The sequence below is a fragment of the Ischnura elegans genome (genome assembly GCF_921293095.1).
Source record: "Ischnura elegans chromosome 13 unlocalized genomic scaffold, ioIscEleg1.1 SUPER_13_unloc_3, whole genome shotgun sequence".
Classification (NCBI taxonomy): Eukaryota; Metazoa; Arthropoda; class Insecta; order Odonata; family Coenagrionidae; genus Ischnura; species Ischnura elegans.
This window is the reverse complement of record NW_025791659.1, coordinates 1,321,536-1,346,643: the sequence shown is the minus strand read 5'-3', so window position 1 is coordinate 1,346,643 and position 25,108 is coordinate 1,321,536. Positions and strand designations below refer to the sequence as shown.

The 25,108-nt window shown below is 37.1% G+C and overlaps 1 protein-coding gene across 1 annotated transcript; it reads left to right on the top strand.

The window, feature by feature from the left end:
- The first annotated feature begins 1,328 nt into the window (after positions 1-1,328).
- Positions 1,329-21,740, top strand: LOC124172823. Its single transcript, XM_046552315.1, has 5 exons — positions 1,329-2,674; positions 2,786-2,865; positions 2,951-3,161; positions 21,309-21,438; positions 21,635-21,740. Exons 1-5 carry the CDS (start codon positions 2,434-2,436, stop codon positions 21,696-21,698), a joined length of 726 nt encoding a protein of 241 aa, XP_046408271.1. The 5' UTR covers positions 1,329-2,433; the 3' UTR covers positions 21,699-21,740.
- The last annotated feature ends 3,368 nt before the right edge of the window (positions 21,741-25,108 follow it).

Genomic DNA, 25,108 nt, shown 5'->3' with positions numbered 1-25,108 from the left:
AATTTCACTCGATTCTTTTCTCTCCAAGGGTATACCTTTAAATGGAAACAAATACATCAATGGAAGTTACTCCAGTGCACAAAAATAAGTTCATCAAATGGAGCAAATAAGACAACATGACTGATGAAATTTAAATTCTATATGAGATTTATACTTTTCGAGAATTTTATTTTATCGACCTGGAGTTTGATGTGCACTGCATTCTGATGTACTGGATGCCATCTCATCTGACTCACAACCTAAGATTAATCGAGACAACATGGAAGATTAAGTTGCGAAGATGTCGAAATAAGTTATTATTAGGGGTCGAAAAAAATTAAATCAAGTACGACCATAATCCAAGCATTGAAAAGAATTCCTAGCTTTGAGAAAAACAATTCCTTAAACCTGAGGCACATATAAATCATAATGTAATCACATTATTACATACCATTGTTGTCGTTTAAATTAAAGTAATCCGGTTCTTAAGGAGCCTTCTCAGTTGCAGGACTTCCATATTCCTTTTTGCGCCTTTCATGAGTATCATTTTCTATCGGCGCATTACTTAGGTTATTTCCAAGTGCGCCATCAATTGTCTTCCTACGTCTCCATTTCGTTGTCCTAGAATTTTTGGAGTACGGCCCTTTCGGCATTTTTTAACCCGCGGTAGCACGCGCTTTTATTGTGACGCGGTAGCACGCGGGGCGGGGAAAAGACCGACTGGTTGTATGCGGCTAAATAAACACTAATAAGCACTATATAAACCATTTCTTTGACACGTTCTTTTGAAGAACTGTTTAGCATAAGAGTCTTATGCATTTTAAGATATCAACATGGAGAACATAAAAGAAAATTTTCTGATTACAAGAAAAACATTGTTAGTTACAACTTGCAATCAGTCATCAACTCCGTCAGCATTTTGGAAACATAATATGCAGTTGAAAACACAGTGATCCCGGCAAATGATGTTTTTACACGTATTGCATGATGTCTTTTTTTCCTATTTTTTTTACATGGTGAGTTAGCACATCGGCCATCAGTATGGCATCTCACGTTATCGCCTCTCTCAGGTAAACCCAATATTTCCCGTAACCGGAGTCGCACAGATAATTTGATATTTTGCGGTTTCTCCCTTTTCAGTGTGTAACCTCTAGTCAAATTTTTAACGAGAGCATTCAAATACTCCCTCCGACTGACCGATTTCCCTGAGTTTGCTTTGTAAATAACAATGCCATTGATCGCGCCAATGTTCACCAAACTAAAAAATATTGTTAGCGGCCATCGGCATGATATGAAATAGACACTGTGTGTGGACAGTAAATGGCCTGATAAGTCTACACCACCTTTTGTGGAGTTGTAATACATTACAATTTCAGGTTTATTTGTTTGAGGATCCACAATGTCATCTCGATGCATTGTTGACAAGAGCAATACAACTTTGTTAGGTTTAGGTTTGTATGACGCTAGCGTCATTTCTGTTTGACGGTTTGTCGTGAGTACTAAACGCAAATACGCACTGAAAAGGAATTTCTACGACCTTTGGTGTCTGTGCTACGTAGGTACCTACCACCACGGGTATCATAATTCCCACCACAACTAAACTACCCAACTGCGTATAATGAGTCATATGAAAGTTAAATGTTTATAATATTAACAATAGATAATGGTTAAATATCATTCAAATTAATTAAAATGAAGCATTCAGTGACAACTTAAGTTATTTATTCACTCATTTTTCCATAAGGTAATATTACTTATAATACAAATTCATGAACAAGGACTTCCGTTGTTTTCTCTCCATGTGCTTCCGTCACTGACGTCATAGACCACGCCAATTTCCGGATCACGGAATAGTACGGTAGCTCCAGTAGCACGTAGTAGTTCAGCATTTTCAGTGTGACTGAAGAGAGTACTTGGGTAAGTTGAACCTAATCAGTTACTGTTTGACGGTTTGAGTCAATTCGAGTGGCTTCCAATTCATATCATCGTTATTTTTCTCAGTGCAAGATGAATCTGATGCCAGAGGATTCCGACGACTCCATGTGCAGCGTCTCTTCCCGGAGCGCGCGAGAATTGAAGCAGAGGGCCTGCTTTTACTTTTACTCCGACGAGAGTACAGGCATTACAACGGATGTAGGATCCCTTATTAAAACGGAGGCAATATTTGGAGGGGAGTACCAGGTGCTGTGGGATGGAGTGCCTGAGAAAGTGTTAACTATAGCAGTTGGTGGAAAGTTACAATTTTCTGAAAATTTTTAATGCCTAATATACCTATCAGTAGTTTACCTATGTACGAACTGTTATTAACCTGTTTCAGGAAAACTTTCGGAGATTAAAGAATCCCAGGAAGAATTTGAGAAGCTTCTCAAGAAAAGTAATTCGTCCCCGAAAGAGGCGATCGAGAAGCTTGTGGGCAAGGCGCAGGAAGGGGCAAAAGGCGGGAGGAGGAGGGCGATGAAATATAAGAAGTCTGCGCCCGCCGTAAATTTTCCTGGGAACAGGGACCCCATCTACAATGCCATCGGCATTGCCCTCGGAGAGGAAGATCCCCAAGACTTCCACTTCCCGGCTCCTGCAGGCGCAACTCCTGTGCCAGTGCCTATGGAAAGTGGCATAATCAATGAGACGAATACCCTGATTGAGTTGGATGGCCTAACCTCTAGGGTTTCAATTGACTCGGAGTTGGCGAATGCAGGTAAGTCGTTGTGTTTAGGAAAGAAAATCTGGAATACTTTAAACTTATAATGGGTAGAATCTCGTTATTTGATCCATGCATCGCTAAAAATTAGCATCCGTTCATTTCCAGTTGACGAAATGGAAAGGGGGGACATTTTGCTAAGACATGCAAGGAAATATTTAAAACAAAACATCCCTTCGGATGACTCGGTAAGCCACCTTTCAGCGTAGTATTTATCTCGAGATTTTCAAACGTTACAAAGTTCAACACTTAATGCCTCTTTCATTATTTTAGGTTTTGCTGCACCCTGGCTTCAATATATACATTAAAAAAGGTGATAAAATTGGGGCGCTCAGCAATGGGACGACCCCGAAAAGGTTACAGGAGGAGTTGCTGATGAGGCTATTTGGGAGGGAGTATATTAGATGCCACTCTGCTAAGGGCCAGAGAGTGTCCAAAGGAGGGAATCCTGCAGCATGCAGAGCCACAATGGACACTATTGATGGTAATTACTATGGTGGTAACTTTGAGAGTGTAATACTTACATAGATTAACAATGCTTTCTTATGCTTTGGGTCATTCCATGTCAGTTCATCCAGGCATGATACCCACCGACTCGGATTTTGATGAAACTTGCCAATTTTCATCCTTCCATGCAGGAATGAAAGTGTAAAATATTTCTTGGCTATCTCCAATAGTTTTTTTTCACGACCATTTGAAGTTTGGGTGAAACTGCAGTTTTTCAATCGATAGCTACCGACCGTAGCGAGAATGTTATGAATCATTATGAATTGTAAGTTCTCAATAGGTAAAGAATACTATATCATGAATTCTAATTACCATGATACAGTACTATTTACCTATTGAGAACTTACAAAACTTACTCGGCCACTTAAATAACTCGGCGAAAAATGAGATTCTCAAGGCTAATTCACGCATCCCCAGCATCCAGCATTCTTAAGTGACTCGTACTTACTTGGAAACCTTGAGATGTTAATAAGAGTAAATTCTTATTAATTTTGACACTAAATAAGACATCACATAGCCCACGAGCATTAAAAAGCTTACCCTAAAGCCTGACGAAATAAAATTTTTAAATAAAAATTGCCAATGAAACAAGATTGCTGACATATCTGCTATTAGTATGATCGAATTCATCAAAATGCAAGCAAAAATTAACGTATAGTTCAGTCTCAGCTACTAAAACTTACCCATATCAGGCGCTAAAGTATTTGAAAAATTATTTGGGATGAGTAAAAGTCTCTAGGTCATTGCAGTAAATGTATCAACCTATTAAAAATATGAAAGTCCTGCCAAATCACCAGCATAAACACTTGTAAAATAAAACATGGTATCTCTTAGATCACACCTCCGATTTTATACTTACTTTGCATGAAGTCACCAACACAAGAAATTTTAAAGAGGCAGGAAAGAAAAAACCCACAGAAATACAATACATATATTATGTATTTTCTATTGTCAACCACAATAATATTTCCAATTTTCTCTTCTATCCCACATCTAATTTAGCGAAACAATTACTCTTATTCTATTTCGAATAAAAAATTATTTAAAAGAGGACTGGTCGATACATAAAAACTATCTTCAATACTTTCTCCGATGAACGTCCACTATCACAGCATCATCTTGCACAAATCAAATCCACATCCACAAATATGTCACTTCTGCCACAATGTCTGTCTTCTTGGCGACAGGTAACAGTGAAGCAATTTTACCTTCCTCCAATCTGGGCACCTTCAATTCAGCAAGAATTTTCTCCTCGTCTTCTCGTCCAAGGCCACAGATTATTTTCTGATATCACAAGGTGCGATGTGAAGCTCACACACCTAAAATTAATAAATAATAAAATACCATGTAACTTATTAGGTCAAATCATTTCCAATTTTTGGTATTTCTGCATGAGAAATCAAATTACTAGGCTCGTAAATATAGTAAATATTTGTATGCCTGATATTTTTATTGTTTTTAACTATAGCATAAGACAATTTGAAATGATGAAAGCCGACGTGTAATACACCATAGGCCAAGCTAAGAAGCAATATTCGATCCTATAAACTTGGCAGCTTATTCCTAGTTTCTCATTTAACCACAAGTTTACCGAATGAATTAATACAAAAAAGACAACTAAAATGCAAGAATTTTCAAAAGAATTGCTGCTACAATATTTTGAATCACCATTTTTAGTACTGAATAGTACTATAGTACTTCAGTACTGAATAGTTCGGGATGTTGATGCATCAATATCCCGAAGCCACTTCTAACTTAAAATTACATCCAAATAATTACAGCGAGAAAGAGTACATACCTCACAGTTTTTCGTAGGGGTGAAATGTTTTCTTCTTATCGCCCAAATGCACTTCTTTTTCAACTCAGGATCTTTTGGAAAGCTAAAAACTTGAACCATGTCCCGGAGTTTCCATTACATCCCGACAATACACACACGAAAGGCATTTTTAACAAAAATATCTCAATAACACGTTTCTGAAGCCCAGTGAATGAAATTAAAGAATAAGGGAAACTTCACCATTACCAGACACTCTATTTTTCACAAACTTAACCACAAAAATCCCTGAAATGTGGTGAGACGTGACGTAAACGATGCGATCTCCAACGGCTTGTGCTGGCTTGTGCCAGCTTGTGAAGGCATGTGATCTTTCTAGGATGATATGGCACGATGGCACCACCCGCGAAAGAAAATAGTCCCAGACCGAATACAGTTTTATCGATGAGATACAATTTTATCGATGCATATGAATTTGCCAGTTCTCTTGCATCTTTTTTCGTCATTAAAGGAAATAAAGAAACAAAACCTTTTCAGAAACTTCCTAAGCGCGATTTTTGTATCTTGATGGTCCACCCTCGTATTCAGGTACGAAAACTTCCTGTGCCGTCTGGGTAGCGGTCTCCAGTGGTACTTGTACCTCCACAGGGAAATAATTTGTCTCAGCCATAGTTTTCATCCGATTCTTATGAAAAAATGCAGGTTTACCATAGGGTCATGAGCATTCCAAAAACTAATTGAAAAATGAACCAAGGAATATTGGAAATTCTCTAAACTCATATGTTTCATAAGGTTTTAAAAAATTTTGCATCAAAAGCATGGTTCTATAAAACATCAAATTTTGACCTGAGTCAATATCTTAAGCAAGTTAAATTAATTTTTCTGATATCCCTTAACCTGGATCCGCCCAATGTAACATAAATGTCACACCCTGTATCGCTCCACTGTAATGGCTCTTGCATCGTTCGGGCACGGTATATTGTTGTGTTTTATACCTTATAAGAAAGAGGAAGCTAAGTGCTTCAATTCAAGGTAAGAATTGTCAAGTGAGAGTGAAGACCTATCCTTTGAGTACCCCTGGTACTTATGCGCCTTCCCTAGACACTAAAAATGGACGTTCGCTTTGTGTAAATATTTAATTTGTTCATTAACTATATGCGCTACAGCGACAATTTTTGGTATTTATCAACATAATGATACAAAATTATTAATAGTACATTGATATGTTTGGTATTGCTTTCCATTTCTGTAATAAACTCTGATAAATGTTACTGTGACATAAATGTCACATTGGGCGGATCCCTATGCAAATCTTCAAAGTTTCGAATTTTATGCTCTAGTTAGAATTTATTCCATTTTCAAGGTTTTTTCCTTCGTATTCCCGCTAATAGATTTATTATTTATCAATTAGTCGATAAATTTGCATTTATTAACTTTTATTCCGGTAATTACTTTTGAATTAAATTTTTTAATATTAGGGATATCGATAGCTCAGAGATATTACACTGTGTGAAGCCAAATAGCTTCCGGAAAACGAAGACTTTGACGAAGTACAATATACCTTGAGCTACCAGAAGCAGCAATTGTCACTGATGAGGACATTGCAGATGACCAGGCTGGTGGACTTGTGGAAAATTTAACGGGAAGACAACTTCGGGCAAGAGTGGAGCTTGTTTTGCAGCTTGATAATGATAATACTAATGAATTCCAAGAGAAGTCCTGAAGTATTTCGGTAACAGTTAGATGTAAGGAAAAGGATTCGAAGTCAACGAAGCTTACATCACTTCTCCAATAGAAAAAAGTAAAAAGAGAAGCTGCCAATTTGCGACAAGAAGGTCATTTTGTAAGAAATAGGTTATTCCCCGAAACAGATCTTCCTGAATAGAGGGAAAAATTAGGTGTAGAAATTTTTTAAATAGTTTTTTCGGATGACATTCTTTTTTCTCATGGCAGAATTAGATAATTATACTACTTCTATTGTAATTCATCTTCTAGCATCAGTAAAGAGGAGATGAAAATTTTCATTGGGATTTTACTTTTATGAGGTTGTAACTGGTTTCCATCCAAGCGATGCTCCTGGGAAGATTCTGGGGGTGCTCACAACTCAATGGTTACCGTAGCCTAACGAAGGAATAGGTTCTTTGTGATGAGTAGATACCTTCACTGTGCAGACAATACGATGCCCGACATAATAGACAAATTGTGGTAGCTTCGCCGTAGATCACTAAATTGAAAGAACGTTTCAGAGGGATTTTTCCCACTGAAAAAACTCTCTTTTGGCAGGAGTATGATTGTGGAGTATTTTGGTATCCATCCTTGCATGTGCATTCGGCGGAGGACAATCAGTTTTGGTGGTAATGGTGGAATATTTTCCTTGACTTTTGGATGTAGCTGTTCACAATCTGAAGCTGTTCACAATCTGCTAACGAGCGAAATCTGGTCATTGCATGTCACAATTAGAGATCAGGCGTGTAATAATGCAAACATTACTGGCCATACATCGATGCAAAGGCAAGCATAGCCGCCGTACTACTTCATTTTCAACAGAGGCAGGCAGTGAAATATGTTACGATGCTAATGATCAATTAGTCTCAAAAGATTGCGTCGCCGTGCTGGAGAACATTGCGCTTCCGTCAAATGCACTGCATGCGATGCATGAAATATGGACAAATATTGCTTTACTACTTACCACTCAAAATGGTACGTATACGCCGGCATTGAACTCTAAAGCAAACTTTAGTTTATATGAAACAAATTGATTCAAATTTAATTCAATTTTATAAGGTATTACACCCTTATATGTTGTGAGAATATTTTTCAAACATGTATATTTATTCTATGTATTTTCCAAAATTGGGAAATGCATTTTCAACTATTTTACTTATTTTCCATGTAAAAATATTATTTAAATGTACCTTCAACAAATCCATTGATTGTGTCAATTCAAGGTTCTGTAATTTCATAACACTACTGCCGAAAACTTAAATTTATACATAAATTTAAAATAATTTTTCTTGATGTGTATTTGACAAGTTTATAATATAAACATTATAAATTTAAATATACCCCAAACTTGTGAAATAGCATTGAAAAAATCCAAAACACTTCTACATTTTAAAAATCACAATTTACATCGAAATATTTATGAATCGCGGGCAATGGAACTCTGAAAATTATTGCTAAATTTTTAAACAATTTACTTTAAATTTAAACAAAAGCTTGAAAATAGTGTACGTAATTAATAATATGTTTTTCTTGTGTTTTTTATCATTTAAATGAATAGTGCAGCTCAAATGCGAAAAATATTTGCTTTTTCTGGGGAAAAATTACCTTGCACCAAAAGACAACAGATCCGCCCAATGTGACATTTATGTCACAGCCTGTATCTCGGAAACTACACAACCGATCAACGAAATATTTTCAGAATGTAGTAAAAATGAGACCCTTACCATTCCCCTAGAATATGAATTATTAATCTCAAAAAAAATATTTTGGGCGGATCCAGGTTAAGGTATGTCCCACCACCTGTAAAAATGAAATTCATGGCTTTTTGCTTGCTTTGTCGTTAAAAAAATATGCAAAAAACTCCCTCTTCACGACTGTGGTAGTCAGTGTTGAGTCCTTCAAGTATGATGAAATGCTTGTGTTAACTGTTTTCTATATACAAGCAAATAATTACAACGTGAATCTAGTACATAATACGTTCAAAAATTAAAATATTTTTTATGTGCAGGTTGTTTCTCTCCCGATATGAAAAATATATTTTTGAAATAGAATATTTTAAGGAATTCATAGCACTCTAGTAAAAATTTCTCCCTTGAAACAGAGCTGATTCTGGGCTGAAACTCCACTGAATGCACTCAAACTGCCTTGAAACAACCTTTTCACTGCACTGCACTGCCTTGTCCTCAACAAGAAAAAGAGCACTCAACTGAAACTCTGATGCCATTCTCCCTTGCGAGTCCATTGCATTTAAACTGCTTCTCCCTTGCTGCATGTGTGCTCCACTGATACTGAACTGGACAATAGCCTCAGGCCAGGTCGAATTTATGGCTCCACTGTATCTCTCTTGCCGAATGTCTTTACTGCCCTGCCACAGAGCTGCTGCAGCATTTGGGTATCCCCTCTCCCTCAGAATTTGAACTGCTTCTCCCTTGCTGCACCTGAGCTCCACTGACACTGAACTGGACGGTAGGTTCATAGGCCAGGCCAACTTAATAACTCCACTGAATCTCTCTTGCCGTATGCCTTTACTGCCCTGCCACTGAGCTGCTGCAGCATTTGGGTATCCCCTCTCCCTCATGAATTTGAACTGCTTCTCCCTTACTGCGCGTGTGCTACCCACCGTAAGTTTTGCCAACATACGGAACCCTTCTACCGGACATACACGCGACCCCTGTTTTCAGCGGCAATGAATTTTTTAAATTTAGCTTTTGGCAACACGTATATCTTTTCCCGCGCGTCAAGCTGTCGGTTGCCGTTATTTCTCTCAAGTTGCTAGGAGCGAAAGACGAGTGATGAGCGTGGGTTTTGGCATGAAAAGATTGATGGCATGAATATTTTCCCGGTACTTCGACGTTTGTTAACGGCAAGAATTAATCTAAATTAAGGTGAAGGGGAGAACGAGGTCGGTGGTGGTGACTGCAGTCATAACTGGAGGTAAGCGTTTTAACTTCTCTGATGGCATGTTTATTCCTTCCATGTTTAGCCATGAGAACGTTGACATTGAATTCGTGTTTTAACCTTTTCCCTACCGTACACGTATATATACGTGTGGACGTTACCTGACCCGGGAGACCACGGGCGTATATGTACGTGTGAGATTTTCCCGGTCAAGAAAACGAAACCCGTATGTATACGTTTTCTAGCTCTCCCCCTTTCAGGACGGTCGTGGGTTTAGGTCGCCTTTGTCTCGGGACCCAACGCTTCGGGGTTTAGGATTAACCCTCCGAATCCGGGAGCAGGTACCCGGACCTTTCGTGTTTTATAACCCCTCTCAGCGGTAAGGGACAGCGGTCATACAATTGTGTATAGAGTCAATTTTCGAAATAAATATTTGTTCATTTCTCAAGAAATATAAACTAAGAATGGAATTGTTTGTATTTTGAGCAGCGTTTAGAATTTTTAAACGAAATTCTACGACAAATATTAACTTATATCTCGAGTTATGTATAAACATCAACATGGAAATTGTTGCTGCGTTAAATGCTTTGATAATGGCCTTAGAACTTCGTTTAAAATTTGACAATGCTCAGATAAAAATGAGGAATTATATTCAATGTCTGTAATTTACGTGCAAGCAACAATTATCCATTTGCTAAATACATATAAGCAATAGATAAGTTGACCGCGAACCAATGCCGCAGGTATGGTCGTAAACCCGGAAAGGAGGGAGCACAACTACTCTCGGAGTCCGAGATAATGCGGAGTCCCACCGTGGAGGGGTCGAAAAAGGTTCAGCGAGACCCTTCTTAACGAATGCCCTCCAAAAATGCTCCGTACCACGAGAAAGAAGAGTCTCTTGGGGCTCGGTACAGCAGTCAAGCTAAGACGAAAACTCCGCGGTCTCGAAAGGGTTAATCCAGGCACGTTTAAGGATTTCAAGCTCCTTTTTCGGGGGTCATGCAGCCAATAACGAATTCTTCTTTCAACGCGTTGGCGACTGCAGTCCACTTTTCCTGGCTCGTGGATACCCCGGACTGCCGCGGACGAGGAGGATAATACACCGACTGGTCATCAATGCCGCGGATGCCGCGCCGTCCGTTAGTCATCCTGCGGAGGACCGGACTCGGTGACCTCGAGCGGGCTTTCGAAGAAATAAGGAATGCGGGTATGTTTCGCTATAGTGCAATGTATATTAACTGCTAATAATTATTAGTTACTGCTGAATGTTTTGGAATCTTACGTGGTTTTCGTTTGGAGTTCACACATAGCCTAAGTAACGAGTCATCGCTTCGTTTTTCATTTAACTATGATGCAAAGCGCATGCTTCCTCAGTGATAATTTAAGTTTTGCTTTCTATAATTTGAATGGTTCACATTAATGCACCATATAACTAATAAGCCAAGTAAAGGAGAGTTTTTCATGTGCAATTTTGCTAATTTGATTTTGAGTTAAGTCGTTTGTGACTCTCATCAGTCATGTTTCTTCTCTTTTTCAGGAGCATCTAACTTCCATGACTTCTTTCATTTGGAATATTTTTGTATGTGCTTTTAACAGTTATTAATTTATTGATGTATTTTCATGTTCTAATAAATTGTGTCTTTAAAAATGTTGTGGTCATTGCAGTTATAATAACTATTGTTGATCGCAATCACCTATCCACCCTATATCTCTTATCATGCATGCAAAATTGTGGGAGAAAACAGTTATGTGATCATCCATTGTTGGCTGGGTTGCGCAAGTTGTTAATTTACTGTGTTTCCTATGATTTGACGAGGGAATTTTAATGGATTGGGTAGAGGAAATGTATTCAGCCAAACAAGGGAGTTTCAGCCTGGCATACAAGGGAGTTTCAGCCTAGCTATCCAATGGAGCTTCAGTCTAGCTGGCCAAGGGAGTTTCAGTCTAGCTGGTAGCCAAGGGAGTTTCAGTCTAGTTAGTGACTAAGGGAGTTTCAGTTTAGTCGGCCAAGGGAGTTTCATTGGAGTAGCTGGAGTTCTTAATTGCACTGCTACTGCACTGCCATCCCTCTTCCAAACTCCACTGGTTTGTTTCAATTTCAATGCAGTTTCAGCATAGAAGCAAGGCAGTGAGTTTCAAGGTAGTTTCAGCCCAGTTTCAGTCAAGTCTCAAGGGAGAAATTTTTACTTGAGCACTTATCCATCATTGCCGGGGAAAACTTGATTTTTGCTACATAAAACACTTCAAAATACAGGATGCATGTCAATACAAGTTAACCTCATCATGCCTGGATGAACTGACATGGAATGACCCTTTGTGAATGTTCCTGTGGCCTCAACAGTATTCTTTGTTTCTTTATCTGTATAGCGATATGAAAGTAAAGCATAATGAGTAATTTGTCAAATACTTTTAATTCAATGATGTAAAATTTTCTCTTTATATTTATACCTCAAAATGTGTACTACAACATTGTTTCTGTGCTCACTATTAGTAGGGGAGACTGGGGCACAGTGGGACAGTTTTAGCATTTCATTTTTATTTCCCACAGAATTAATGGTAAATTAAAAATGTTGGTACCATTGCTTGGAGAATATTTTCTAAATTGTATAAAAAAATCCGCAAGCAATACAATTTGCCTAAACTAGTTGAAATACTTAAGTTTCTTTTTGATGAAAAGTGTCCCACTCTGCCCCAGCCTGGGGCACAGTAGGACAGTGCGTGGGGCAGAGTGGGACAAGCTTGCATTAGTTAATAAAATACAAATTTTAAATTAGTTGAGGGTACAAATGAATTTATTTACATTAATATGTGAAATATATATGCAAGTGAACATATTAATCAAGAAAATTATTATTCAAGACACATGAGCGGATAGAAAATATTTGGTCATTTTAATAAAAATTTTAAATCACTGCTTGCAATGTTTTTCATCAAAATTTAATTATTTTAAAGGCTTAACCCTTAGACTACCAACGGGACACATATGTCCCAGGTAGATTTGCAAAACAACCTTTGGGATGTAGGCCTATTATAAACACCTACGATATCGTCCCATCGGTATAGGAAGAACTTACTGACTTTTAGTTCTTATTTTTCCAACAGATGACAGTACTTTGATATGTTCAATAAGATTTTCATTGTCACCTCTGGTTTTATAGCAGAGGAAATTTAGACTTGGCTAGTAATTCTACAATGATAAGTATATAACCATGTTACTTTAGGATACTTGTTTTTTGCACAATATTACCACTCTTCATTTTGCGCAATGACTGATCTTTTTCACATCTGCAATTATGAGTGCCGACGTTAAATAATTTGTCTGGTTTACCGTTGTTATTTTGACGTTATGAATTTTTACCACATGTTAAATGTTTTGGTTCTGTACGTTGTCTGATAAAGAAGTCTAGTATTTGTGTCCAAGTGAAACTGACCACTGCGTCGAGAACTTCTAGATGAGGCTCTTTCTTACAGTCATTTGAAGCTATTTGAGGATTACAGTGATTTACAACTACTTCTGTGTAACCTGTGGAGTAGATTGATACCAGGTGAGTAAACACTTCAAAATGTAATTTGGTGTCCTTATACATAATTGATTCCATAACAGCCTTTACATATTCATTTTCATTTTAGTCACAAGAAATGAGCCACAAGAGAAAGTGCAATGAAGAAGAATTAATCCAGATATTGGATGAATCTGACGACGAAATGTCGGTTGGCGAATCATCAAATGAAGACGCGTGATCTGGTGATACATCCGACGAAAAATACAGGGTTGATTTTGAAAATAGTGAGGAGAGTGAATATACTGATGAGAGATTTCTGGAGGACAGCAATGAAAATGTCCGACGACATCCAAGACAATGTAAGTACAGAGGAAAGCAATAATTCTACCCTTTTATCTACAAGTGACATTCCGAGTGAGATTTTGTGGACTACTCCAAAGATACAATTCCTTTCGAGACATTGTTGTATACCTGATTGACCTACAATGCCATTGATTTCGGATAGTATGCCATTGGTTGAAATGGACTGTTTTCTCCAATTATTTCCTCACAGCTTATTTATATTCAACAGTCCGAACAAGTACGAATAAGCATTTGGATATATTGCGAAAAAAGGGAAAACATCCCCTATGAAAAAATTGTATAAAACCGTATAAAATTTCTATACAGTTTATACAGGTTGTATACAATTTGTATACATTGTATACAAATTGTATAAACTGTATTAATTCACCAGCTGTATACAGCATATACAATTTGTATACAATGTATACAATTTGTACACAATGTATACAATTTGTATAACAGCAATTCAAAGTAGGCCTCAAAAACTGAAGTCCAAAAATCAACTTAGTAGGGGACCAAAATAATGTTCCACCTTCGAGAGTTCAATTGCTTCTAAAGATCATGAATCGCGTTTTAAACAAGATTCTTGGAGATCCATCAATGTTAGCCATTCAATGCCACTTGGAAAATTTTCAACCGAGGCGTCAAAAATTTAAGTCCAAAAATGAACTTAGTAGGGGACAAAAATAATGTTCCACATTCAAGAGTTCAATTGCTTCTAAAGATCATGAATCGCGTTTTAAACAAGATTCTTGGAGATCCATCAATGTTAGCCATTCAATGCCACTTGGAAAATTTTCAACCGAGGCGTCAAAAATTTAAGTCCAAAAATGAACTTAGTAGGGGACAAAAATAATGTTCCACATTCAAGAGTTCAATTGCTTCTAAAGATCATGAATCGCGTTTTAAACAAGATTCTTGGAGATCCATCAATGTTAGCCATTCAATGCCACTTGGAAAATTTTCAACCGAGGCGTCAAAAATTTAAGTCCAAAAATGAACTTAGTAGTGGACAAAAATAATGTTCCACATTCGAGAGTTCAATTGCTTCTAAAGATCATGAATCGCGTTTTAAACAAGATTCTCGGAGATCCATCAACGCTAGTCATTCAATGCCACTTGGAAAATTTTCAACCGAGGCGTCAAAAATTTAAGTCCAAAAATGAACTTAGTAGGGGACAAAAATAATGTTCCACATTCAAGAGTTCAATTGCTTCTAAAGATCATGAATCGCGTTTTAAACAAGATTCTTGGAGATCCATCAATGTTAGCCATTCAATGCCACTTGGAAGATTCAATGTCACCAGCGGGCGTCCATATCTCCATAGTGTCCCCCGGTGTCCCCGTGTCCCGTTTGTATGAAGCGGTACGAAGGTTTTAAACAGTACACTGACAAATTCATATGCAGCGATAAAGTTGTATCACATACGCCCAAATTTCCTAAAAACTCGTGATTTAATATATGACACAGTAGTCATTTCGTTTCTGGATACTCTGGATAAAAAAATTCATATCCGGTGTGGGACTATTTTCTTTTGCGGATGGGGCCATAGCCACCGAGAAAGAGAGCCCGCGGAAGGATCGTCCAGGATCGCCGTTGGAGATTACGTGGTTTACGTTGTTTCACCATATTCCTTAGATTTTTGTGGTTAAGTTGGTGAAAATTAGAGTTTTTGTGAATAGTGAAGTTTCCGTTATTCTTTAATTTCATTCGGTGGGCTTCAGAAACTTGTTTGTGAGGCATTTTTGTTAAATATGCCTTTCTCGTGTGTGGTGCCGGTATGCGAAGGAAACCCCTTCAGGACTAGACCCAAAGTTCAAGTTTTTACCTTTCCTATAGATCTTCATGGATTGAAGAAGAAGTGTATTTTGGCGATAAGAAGAGACAATTTCACCCCTACGGAAAACATTAAGGTATGTACCCTTTCTCCCTGAAATTCTTTGGACGTAATTTCTAGTTAAAAGTGGCTTCATGATGTTGATGTACAGGACAAAGTGGTGTTTTAAAATATTGTAGCAGCAATTCATTTGGAAATTCTTGCATTTTAGTTTTGTGTTCGTTGTATTCTGTCGTTCGGATCTGTCGTGCAACAATTGCTCTAGAAAAAATGTTCTTAATTATAATATATGTATTACTAATATATTTTATAACTTTCATTTATAAATATATAATGTATTAATATTTTTACTTAAAATCTTTTCTTTTTTAAGAAGAAGAAAAATCCAAAGAAAAGTTTCTAAAATGTTTACGGCCTAAAATGGACAGGTTTCCTAATTTTGAAACCTTAAGAATGTTAAACACGAGACTAATAAGACTGTAGTTTCCTGTCTTATGTAATCTGCTTGTTACCTACAAGAGACAATTTCTTGCTACAATGAAATTTTTATATACTTCATTACTACAGTAGCAGTGCAGGAGAGCATGTCAGTCCCTGAAAAAGATGTGGAGGTGGCTATTAGAAACTCACTAAGGCACGCCAAGTGACAGCAACAACACGGTTGCAGGGGGAGAAGAAAATTAAGTACATAATACTTATGTAGTTTCTTGTGTTGTATTATTTCACCAAAGAAGCCCAATAAATATTGTGTATGGAATTGAAGCCTAATTTATTTAAATTCTTGTCTGGACCTATTATTTAGATACTATTATCGAACGAAATTCAGTCCTAACCTAAACGTGTGTTAAAGGTGTCCGTGTGCTGTGTGGGAAGTACCTTGTAGACGTTTATTTTTTTATGAGTAAGTGATGTTTTACTTAGAATTAATTACATGCTATTCTTAATTTCCACTGTTTAACTTGAGAATCCCCTATTTATCATTTAAAAATCTGGTATTGAATGGTTGGTTAGTTTTCAGTTTAACAATGTTTAAAGGATTATAATGTTATATTTTGGACAGCATTCACTCCATTTTTATTTATGCCTTTGTATGCATGTGGGTTCCTAGAGGAAGTGTGGTAAGGGGAATGGTCTGTTGGAATAATTTTTATGAGTGTTTCTTTATGACCTGAGATGAAATGAGGAAGAAAATGGGTAGTATTACTCCACCTATTTTGGATGAGGTATTCCTAGGTCTTCTTTCATACAGTTTGTATACAATTCTTATTCAGCCCGTATACAGCCCATGTACAATTCTTATGCTGCCCATGTTTAATTCTTATACAGCCCATGTACAATTCTAATACAGCGTGTATGTAATTTGTGTAAAAATGCATATTTTTATACAAATTGTATATGTACACTCATTTTTGTATATAACTTGTATACAGACTGTATAACATCTGTATAGAGATTTTATACAATTTTATACAGGTTTTATACAATTTTTTCATAGGGTAGGTCTTCTTTCATACAATCCGTATGCAATTCTTATTCAGCCCGTATACAATTGTATACAGCCCATATACAATTCTTATACAGCCTGTATATAATTTGTATAAAATGTATATTTTTATACAAATTGTATACACTCATTTTTGTATATAACGTATACAGACTGTATAAAATCTGTATAGAGATTTTATACAATCTGTATAGAGACTGTACACAACTTGTATATAATTCTATACAGAATGTATACAAAATTTTTATACAATTTTATACAGGTTTTATACAATTTTTTCATAGGGGATAACATTATCCAAGACACCTATCCAGGGGAAATTATGTTGCTCCTTGGCTTTATGCTCGTAATGAGCTACAACAAAGTACCAAATATTTCCGATTATTGGTCCCACAACCTTTCTTTGGGAAATGAGGCCATCAAAAAATCAATAGCACGAAATAGATTCCAATTGTTATCATCTAATTCAATGATGGGTTCTTCAAAAACATATTATATTGACGAGGTAATTTCTTGCCTCAAACATACATTTCCCAAGGCAAGGGAAGAAAGTCCGTTCCAGAGCATTGATGAGTCCATGACAAAGTTCAAAGGCAGATCCTCTCTCAAGCAATACCTTCCGATGAAACCAAGAAAAAGAGGGATGAAAATTTGGGAGCGCTGCGATGCTGTAACTGGGTATGCATATGATTTGAATATTTGCTCTGGGAGAGAATCCGGACAAAACTATTCTGCATTGGCCAATCTCGGAGAGAGAGTTGTTCTATCTCTATGTAAGACGATAAGGAAACCAGATGTCACACTAATTTTTGACAGATTATTCACAAGTTTACAATTGATAAATACCATGAAATTTCCATCAGTGGTTACTGCTATCAGTTCAAGAAAACATATGCCGAAGTTCCAAGGAAAATTGAAAAGGGGAGAGTATGAGTTTGTTGTGAATCAGCATGGGACAATAGCAATAAGGTGGCAGGACAGTAAAGAAGTTACTGTTCTTAGCAGCTTCCACGATACTACAGCGCACACTGCTAATCGCAAACAAAAAAATGGTACTAAGTTGGTGGTAGACTGTCCAGCCGCTATTTGTTTCTACAATAGGTACATACATGGGAGGAGTTGATCTCTCCGACATAAAGGTTAGCGTGTGTGACTTCGACAGGCGGTCAATGAAGTGGTGGAAAAAGGTATTTTACAAACTACTAATGCTAGCAGTGGTGAATGCATGGATTTTACACAAGGAAATGTAAAACTGCTACAGTTTGTTGTTCCACTGGCCGAAAAATTGATGGCAACTGGGAAAGAAAAAAGCTATGTAAAACGCAAAAGATACAGAGGGAGGCCATCGAAAGCAGCTAAGCTTATGATAAATGTGGGTGACCATCTGCCTATTGAGGGTAACACCAAGAGGCGCTGATTGAGGTGCGCGCAGAATAAAATGGAAAAAAGAGCAAAAACTATTTGCTGTATGTGTAACGTACCATTATGTAAAATTTGTTTTACGCTGTATCACACCTAGGGTTCAAAAACTTGATTTGTCTGTTTCATCAAATTTTTTGTCAAACTGAAGTATTGTTTGTTTGTAATAATAGAATTTTTTATTCAACTCTGTATAATCTGCTTTTTTCAATTGTAACCCTCATGACGATTTCAATCTCAATCTCTTTTCTTGTGTATTTTGCTTCTTTGTACCTACACGTATGCCGATTTCAAAATAGATGTTTTTCTCAAAACGTATTTATTCCCTTGTATTAGTGTGGATAGTTGAATTACCTTATATACCAATGGGACATGCATGTCCCAACCGTAGGTACCAATGGGACATTTATGTCCCATCCGTAAGTACCAGTGGGACATATGTGTCCCACCCATTAGTACCAGTGGGACATATATGTCCCACACCCCCCTGCCGAATACACGTAACCTGACATGTAAGAAAATGACCCTATGACCTCTTGAAACCCTAATAAAGAGATAGGAACAAACAAAAAGTTTGTAAATTAAGGAGAAAAAAATGGTAGTCTAAGGGTTAAGTGCTGTCAACTGTTCTTTATGGTAAATTTGGTGACTTTATTCTAAAATTGTAGCTATTTCTTCCATTTCCAATCCCCTTTTGTAGTCCTCTCATATGAAAATCTTTAATTTTCTATAAATTATTATCGTTCATTTTTTAATAAATAGCAGGCTATTTTTTCTCCCTTTCCTTTGAAGATATTAATTTTTCAGTGTCTTTTTAACTAGTCTTTCCGTAGGGATCTCCTGTCATTTCTTCTGTATTGTATTTTTAAGATATTAGCCTCGTAGACGTTGGACGTATTTCCTCAGGGGTGACAACTTTGCCCTCTAAAACGAAATTTCAGCCTGGGAAGTCCTGGGCTTTCGAGATTCTCCTTGGGTTCTAAATGAAATTCTGACTGATCTTCGACAACACTGATGTTCGACATTTGCTTTTGCAAGGTGTTTGTCATTAAAAATACTTGGGTTGACAGGGCATACACCGGTTGAACTAAACGTAGAAATAATATTATTAGATTTAAATTCTTTTTTATATGCTGTAACCATTAACTCTGCCATGTTGCAATTAGTAATTCTCTCTACTGAGTTGTTTATAGGCCATACGCAGTCATTTTTACATTTTTTCAAAGAGCCGGACACTCAGTTATCTAATGGCTGTGGTTTGTGACTACAGTGAGGTGGCAAAGTAAACATTACCACTCCATTCATTTTTACTAACTCAATAGCATCGACAGAAATACGCGATTCATGGTTGTGTAAAATTAGCAATGGATTATTATCTTGAGAACACTTTGCATGATCAATGGAATGCCTTAAAGTCTATCTTTAAAGACTATCAAGTTAATTTCACTGGTTTTAAACCAGTGAAATTAACTTGATAATCATCCATCCAGATGGGTTTGCTGTACCTACTGATCTCATAAGTTAAAACAGTATTTTTGGGAGGAATTTCACTCCAAATAACACAAAAAATGGAGGAATTGTATTAACCTGAGAATTTATAATATAGCACAATGTCATGGAGGAGCCCCTTTCGAAGGAGGTAACTTTACCTACTTGTTTTTCACCTTTGTGGGCTATCACTTTTCCTTGGAGTTGAACGGTAGTGGAACCACTTTCATCATGATTGTATACACTTCCAGCAGAAAATACGTGTTTCACATAAAGACCTTACAGATCGGAAAAAAATGCACTCATGACCCTCCTGTAGAGGACCATGGCTTTTGCCAGGGAAGTTTCCGGTGGCTAATCGAAGGATTCCGCTTCATAAAACCATAAAACAAATCATCATCAGCGATTTATTTCTGATCGCAAGATGACGGGTATTTCTTTCCATTGCTCTGAGCAAACTCATATGCTAATTTTTTCATGTGCAGCGAAAAATGTCTGTGGTGAAGTAGTGCTGCAGTTGTCATCCACAGTTTCCTATGGTGGTTTTTAATTTTATAAGCTATGAATCTCAAAAATTCAATTTATAAATAATTTCAATTAAATAGATCATAATACGTAACAGACATTCTTTCCTTAAAATTCTCTTTAAAAATAAATTTTAATTGCCTGTTATTCTTCCTTTCACGCAAATCACTGAATGTTCCTTGAGCAGCCCTATAGAAAGGAGAAATGTTGCAGCAAGTAATATTTATGAGACTCTCTCCTCACTACATAAAGCTCTGTTATGGCCAAGACTGAACTGTTCCGTATTAAGAGCATTATCTATATAACAGTTGTGGGATTCAACATTTTTAGAAAAATTGTCGCATACGATCGGGGTTCACACAAATTAATAACTTCGGCTTTCATTTTCTTACGTGCATTGCTGTTGCCATTCTATACATTTGTCCTCACTTTTTTCGTATTGAAATGTACTGCTTCACATCCTAAAGCACCAATATGGAGCCAAAACACTACAAAGTCACCATGCAATGACATTGCATGGTGACTTTGCATGGAGTGATTTTAGGTTACGGAGATTGATAGTTCGAAGCACTTGGGCTGTAAGTCGGCGTCCAACTATGACCCAATCGGAGTTGTCCCACTTTGCCCCAATTCAAGTTGTCCCACTGTGCCCCAATTTGAGGTGTCCCACTGTGCCCCGCATGTCCTGAAGTCTTATATTTGTCAGCAAAAATTTTAAACATGTTACTTTCGGATAATATGTTTTTAAAAATATTATACTGTCTCTAAATTATGTATTTGGCAAGTCATTCCTTATGAAGCTTATTACATTTAGGAATATTGCATAAATATTCACAACATAAAAGTTACGAAAATAATACCAAAAAACACATTTTATAACATTTATGTGAAGCTACATAACATAATGAAATAAGATTTTCGTGCATTATTTCCCGTAACATGACCTCCTTAATTTTAGTACATTTGCTCTTTGACCGAGTAAATTGTTTAAATAAATGAATTGTCCCACTGTGCCCTAGTCTTCCCTACATAACTTGAATCAGCACAATTTACCATGGAGCATAGCAAGATTATACTAATTTGGAATTTTGATATTTCGTTACAGCTTATGTGAAGACGAAACTGAAAGGGGAGGTGGTGCCCAGGCTGTCTAAGACATTTAACCATTTGGCAAAAAACCTGAGGGTGAGCAGTGGTTATCAGGCTGGAAAATACCGATACACCTCACAGAAAAGGTAAAGCTTGTATCAATTATTTGATATGTATTACTGAAAGTATAAATGTACTAAAATAAATTTTCATTCAGTGAACTCTTCCTTTAAGAAGTGTTTATCAGTTTGTATCCCCTTGAATGGAACATGACATATTTTCTGTGTTAATTGAATTTCCAATGCACTGCTGACTAACTATATCTCGTGTCTGTCATTTTAGGAAGCCTGTATTGGAAGGGTGTGATGAGAGCCACAGTGGAGGCACAAGGCGGGCGAACCGTTGACGGCAGTTTGGCAAAGTGGTAGGGGAGGGTGCCACTTTACGGAAAACCTCCTAAATGTTACACAATTATTTTATGTAAAATGAAACACCATATTGAATTTCATTGTAAGATTTTACTTTTTATAATAAATGATTTTATATCTGAATTGGCTTTCATGTCATTTGTAGCCAATATCAAAACAGGGTTTAGATCATTCCCTTTTCCTGCTAGTTTTTTGGGTCTTCTTCAGAGTTAATCCATGGCCTTGGATGAAATTTAGTCAAACTTCCAGTCAGCTTCTTTGGATTCATTGAAGTGTCAAAGAGGATTCGGTTGGACATAAATATCAGTCTGGCCAAATCTGCATCGCTGCTTCAGTGGATCTGATGAAGCCAGCTGGAATGTTGGTGATTTTTCATAGAGCCATGGATAAAACGGAAGAAGACCCAAAGAAATCACTTAGACTACTGTGGTGACTGCACTCTGACTGTGCTGAGGCGACTGCACTCTGACTGTGCTGAGGCGACTGCACTCTGACTGTGCTGTGGCCACTGCACTCTGACTGTGCTGTGGTAACTGTACTTTACTGTACTATGGAAACTGTGCTGTATTGTTTCAATTAAGTACAGTCTTAAGTTCATTCCCAGTCCAGATATTAAGTGCAGTTAGAGTATAGCTTTAGCTTATTTAGAGTACAGATTTTTTGCCTGAGATGCTAGGACTATGTCTTGTGACAATTTTATCTAAAATAATATACTGCATGAAGAATTTGACTGATATTGTCGTAAAGCATGGGATGCCCCTGGCCAAAAATAATGAAGTCATATTTTCCTCGTTGAGTATTTTCATTTGTCTGAGAAGTAGTGTTAAATAATTTATTTACAACCACATTTTTAAACTTCCTAATGTCGCACATGCTTGAACTGCCAAGACTTTTATATAGTTTTAAATTGTAGGAACTCCCGCGACGCTTTAAACTGGTGACCCCTAGTTTCTGAACTTCTGACACCATCAACTTATATCTGTATTTTAGCACGGAAAAATGTGAAGATGATGTGCAACGGAAGGCAGGAGCTTTGGCCAATCTTGGTACCTGCTAGCAGCCTGGATCGTATCGGCACTCGCACCAATTTTCCCTCACACAGCATCTGGCAGACATTTTGCTCATCACAATTAGTGGTTCATTTTTAACGATTCATTAATTCACAATACAGTAAGTCTGTACTTGTCCACTTTTTATTAAGTGAGGGAAAAGGTTGCTTGTTTCCACTACGTGAGGCTGGGAATGTTGCAATGTTCCACTGAGGAATGCATTTTAACAAAACTGCAAAACAATGAAAGTGTGTTCATTCACCAAGTTATCATTAGCCAAGGGGTCTACGGCATCAATTTGAGATCCACCTGGAGCTGTTCCACGCAAAACGTCATTATTTTCTTCTCTATGTGGGTCGTTGTTCCCCTCTTTTACATATAATAGAAGAGAATACTGGGTTTCACTAACTTATATCCAAATAATAATGACACCAGTAAAACTTACCATTTTAACGGATAATACACTTGCTTGTCAAATGCACCTATGCATAAGATTTATGTGACCAACTTAAATAAAATTGCAGACATGAAATTTCTTTCCTGTCCAGCTGAGCAATTGACTGTCCTTGAGTGTTGAATGACCTATTCTGTTAATAATAATTAATCGCCCATTTTGGAAAATTTCTTCGTTAAATGCAAAGCCCTAGAGTACTTGTTGATATTTGATTAGGTTAGGGAAATGTTTGTGTGTTTCTGCCGAGTCATACCAGGAATAAAGTTCTAATAATAATAACATATTTTTAATTATTATATTTAATGCAGTAAGAGAATGTATGCCCTCAACAAAGTCCTAACATTAAAAATATTTTACCCATCAGAACCAAACTTTAAATTTATGAAACCATTATAAGACCTATCCTTCAGTACGGAGCAATATTAATCGACAATAAAACAAAATTAAGTATTTATCTTTTAAAATTAAGTTTTTAGGAAAGTTTTGGACCTGCAAGAAAAAACGAAAACTGGGAAATAAAACACAGGGACCATTTCAACTTGACAAAGTAGTGGCTGAAACTAGAGCTGCAGATTGCGATGGGCAAGACACATAATATGAAGAGAGCTATAGGCCCTGGTGAAACAAGTCAGGGCAGAAAACCCTGATGGAAGACGACCTCCAGGAAGACCGAGAAAAAGGTTGGAGGATGAGGTGTTGATTGGTATCGGGAGAATGGGTGTCAGCAAGGCAGATGCAGAAGTTCAAAAGAGTTGGAGACAGACAGACGGCGAGGCTAAATACCATTTATGGTATAAATAGACATGAGAGTAAGTAAGTTGTAGTACAGCGAGTAATTGTCATTAATCCAGGGGTTAAAGGTTTGAAGCCCACCTGGGTGGGTTCCAGTGTGTAGATATATATGAGAGTCCACCAACTTCATCAGAATCACTTTATGCCACTGAAATTGGTTGATAAACAAAGATGAATTCATTTTTGTCATTTTTATCAAAAAAAATAAAATTATTACGACTGACAATCCATCATGATGGGAACTTGCAAGTACCCACATATTGAATTTGGTTGGTGTGGTGGACTACAAAATTATCAAACAATACTGCATGTCTTGAAAAATATAAAAGCGTTTTAGATGCATTCTTTAAATTTGGAATTACATATGTATGATAAAGCAGTTAAGTCCTTGGTTCCATTTCATGTGTGCATGCTTCTACCCCGCTTTACTGGTCACCAGGATTATTGTGAGGATTATCAGAAGCACATCCATTTGACCGAGCTGTTATTGGCATTGGGTTACTATTGTAGACGTAGTAAAAAGCTGTATTGTTTTACCATCAGATTTATTTGCAGCCGCCTGTAAAAAGTTGGAGACTGATGCTTGCAAGGTTGCCACCCAATGACAGATAGACACTCCAAGGAAACGAGTTCTGTTTTGGTCCTTGGGTTGCATATTACATTCCAGGTACCCTGCATACACATATCATAAACATATCCTATCTCTGGAGTTCTTTCCTTACCTACAGAAATTCCTCATTTCCAAATTTGTAGTGAACCCTTACATCCATTTTATTTATCCTTTATTACTGTATGTCTTTAAAAATATGAAAATGTCTTCTACAGTGAAGCTAAATGTAATGTTAACACTGAAGTACCCTAATGTTTATTTTTTCTCCTTCCCATGAGCAAATCAGTTAATTTTCACCATAGCATTTTTTATTTCGTGTTTAATTCCTATTGCATACGAAATACACTAGGATTGCCACGAGAAAAAATTCACTATGGACTGCAAATTGAACCAGCCGAGAAATGGCTTACCAAGCGACAGTGAAGATCACAATGCACATTCCCATGGCAATTGCACCCACGCTCATGGTACAAGGTTATAGGC

Coding starts and splice junctions, on each gene's coding strand:
- LOC124172823 (XM_046552315.1), top strand. CDS start 2,434: ATGAAATATAAGAAGTCTGCGCCCGCCGTAAATTTTCCTGGGAACAGG. Junction 2,866..2,950: donor ACATCCCTTCGGATGACTCG/GTAAGCCACCTT, acceptor TCATTATTTTAG/GTTTTGCTGCACCCTGGCTT. Junction 21,439..21,634: donor CGATACACCTCACAGAAAAG/GTAAAGCTTGTA, acceptor CTGTCATTTTAG/GAAGCCTGTATTGGAAGGGT.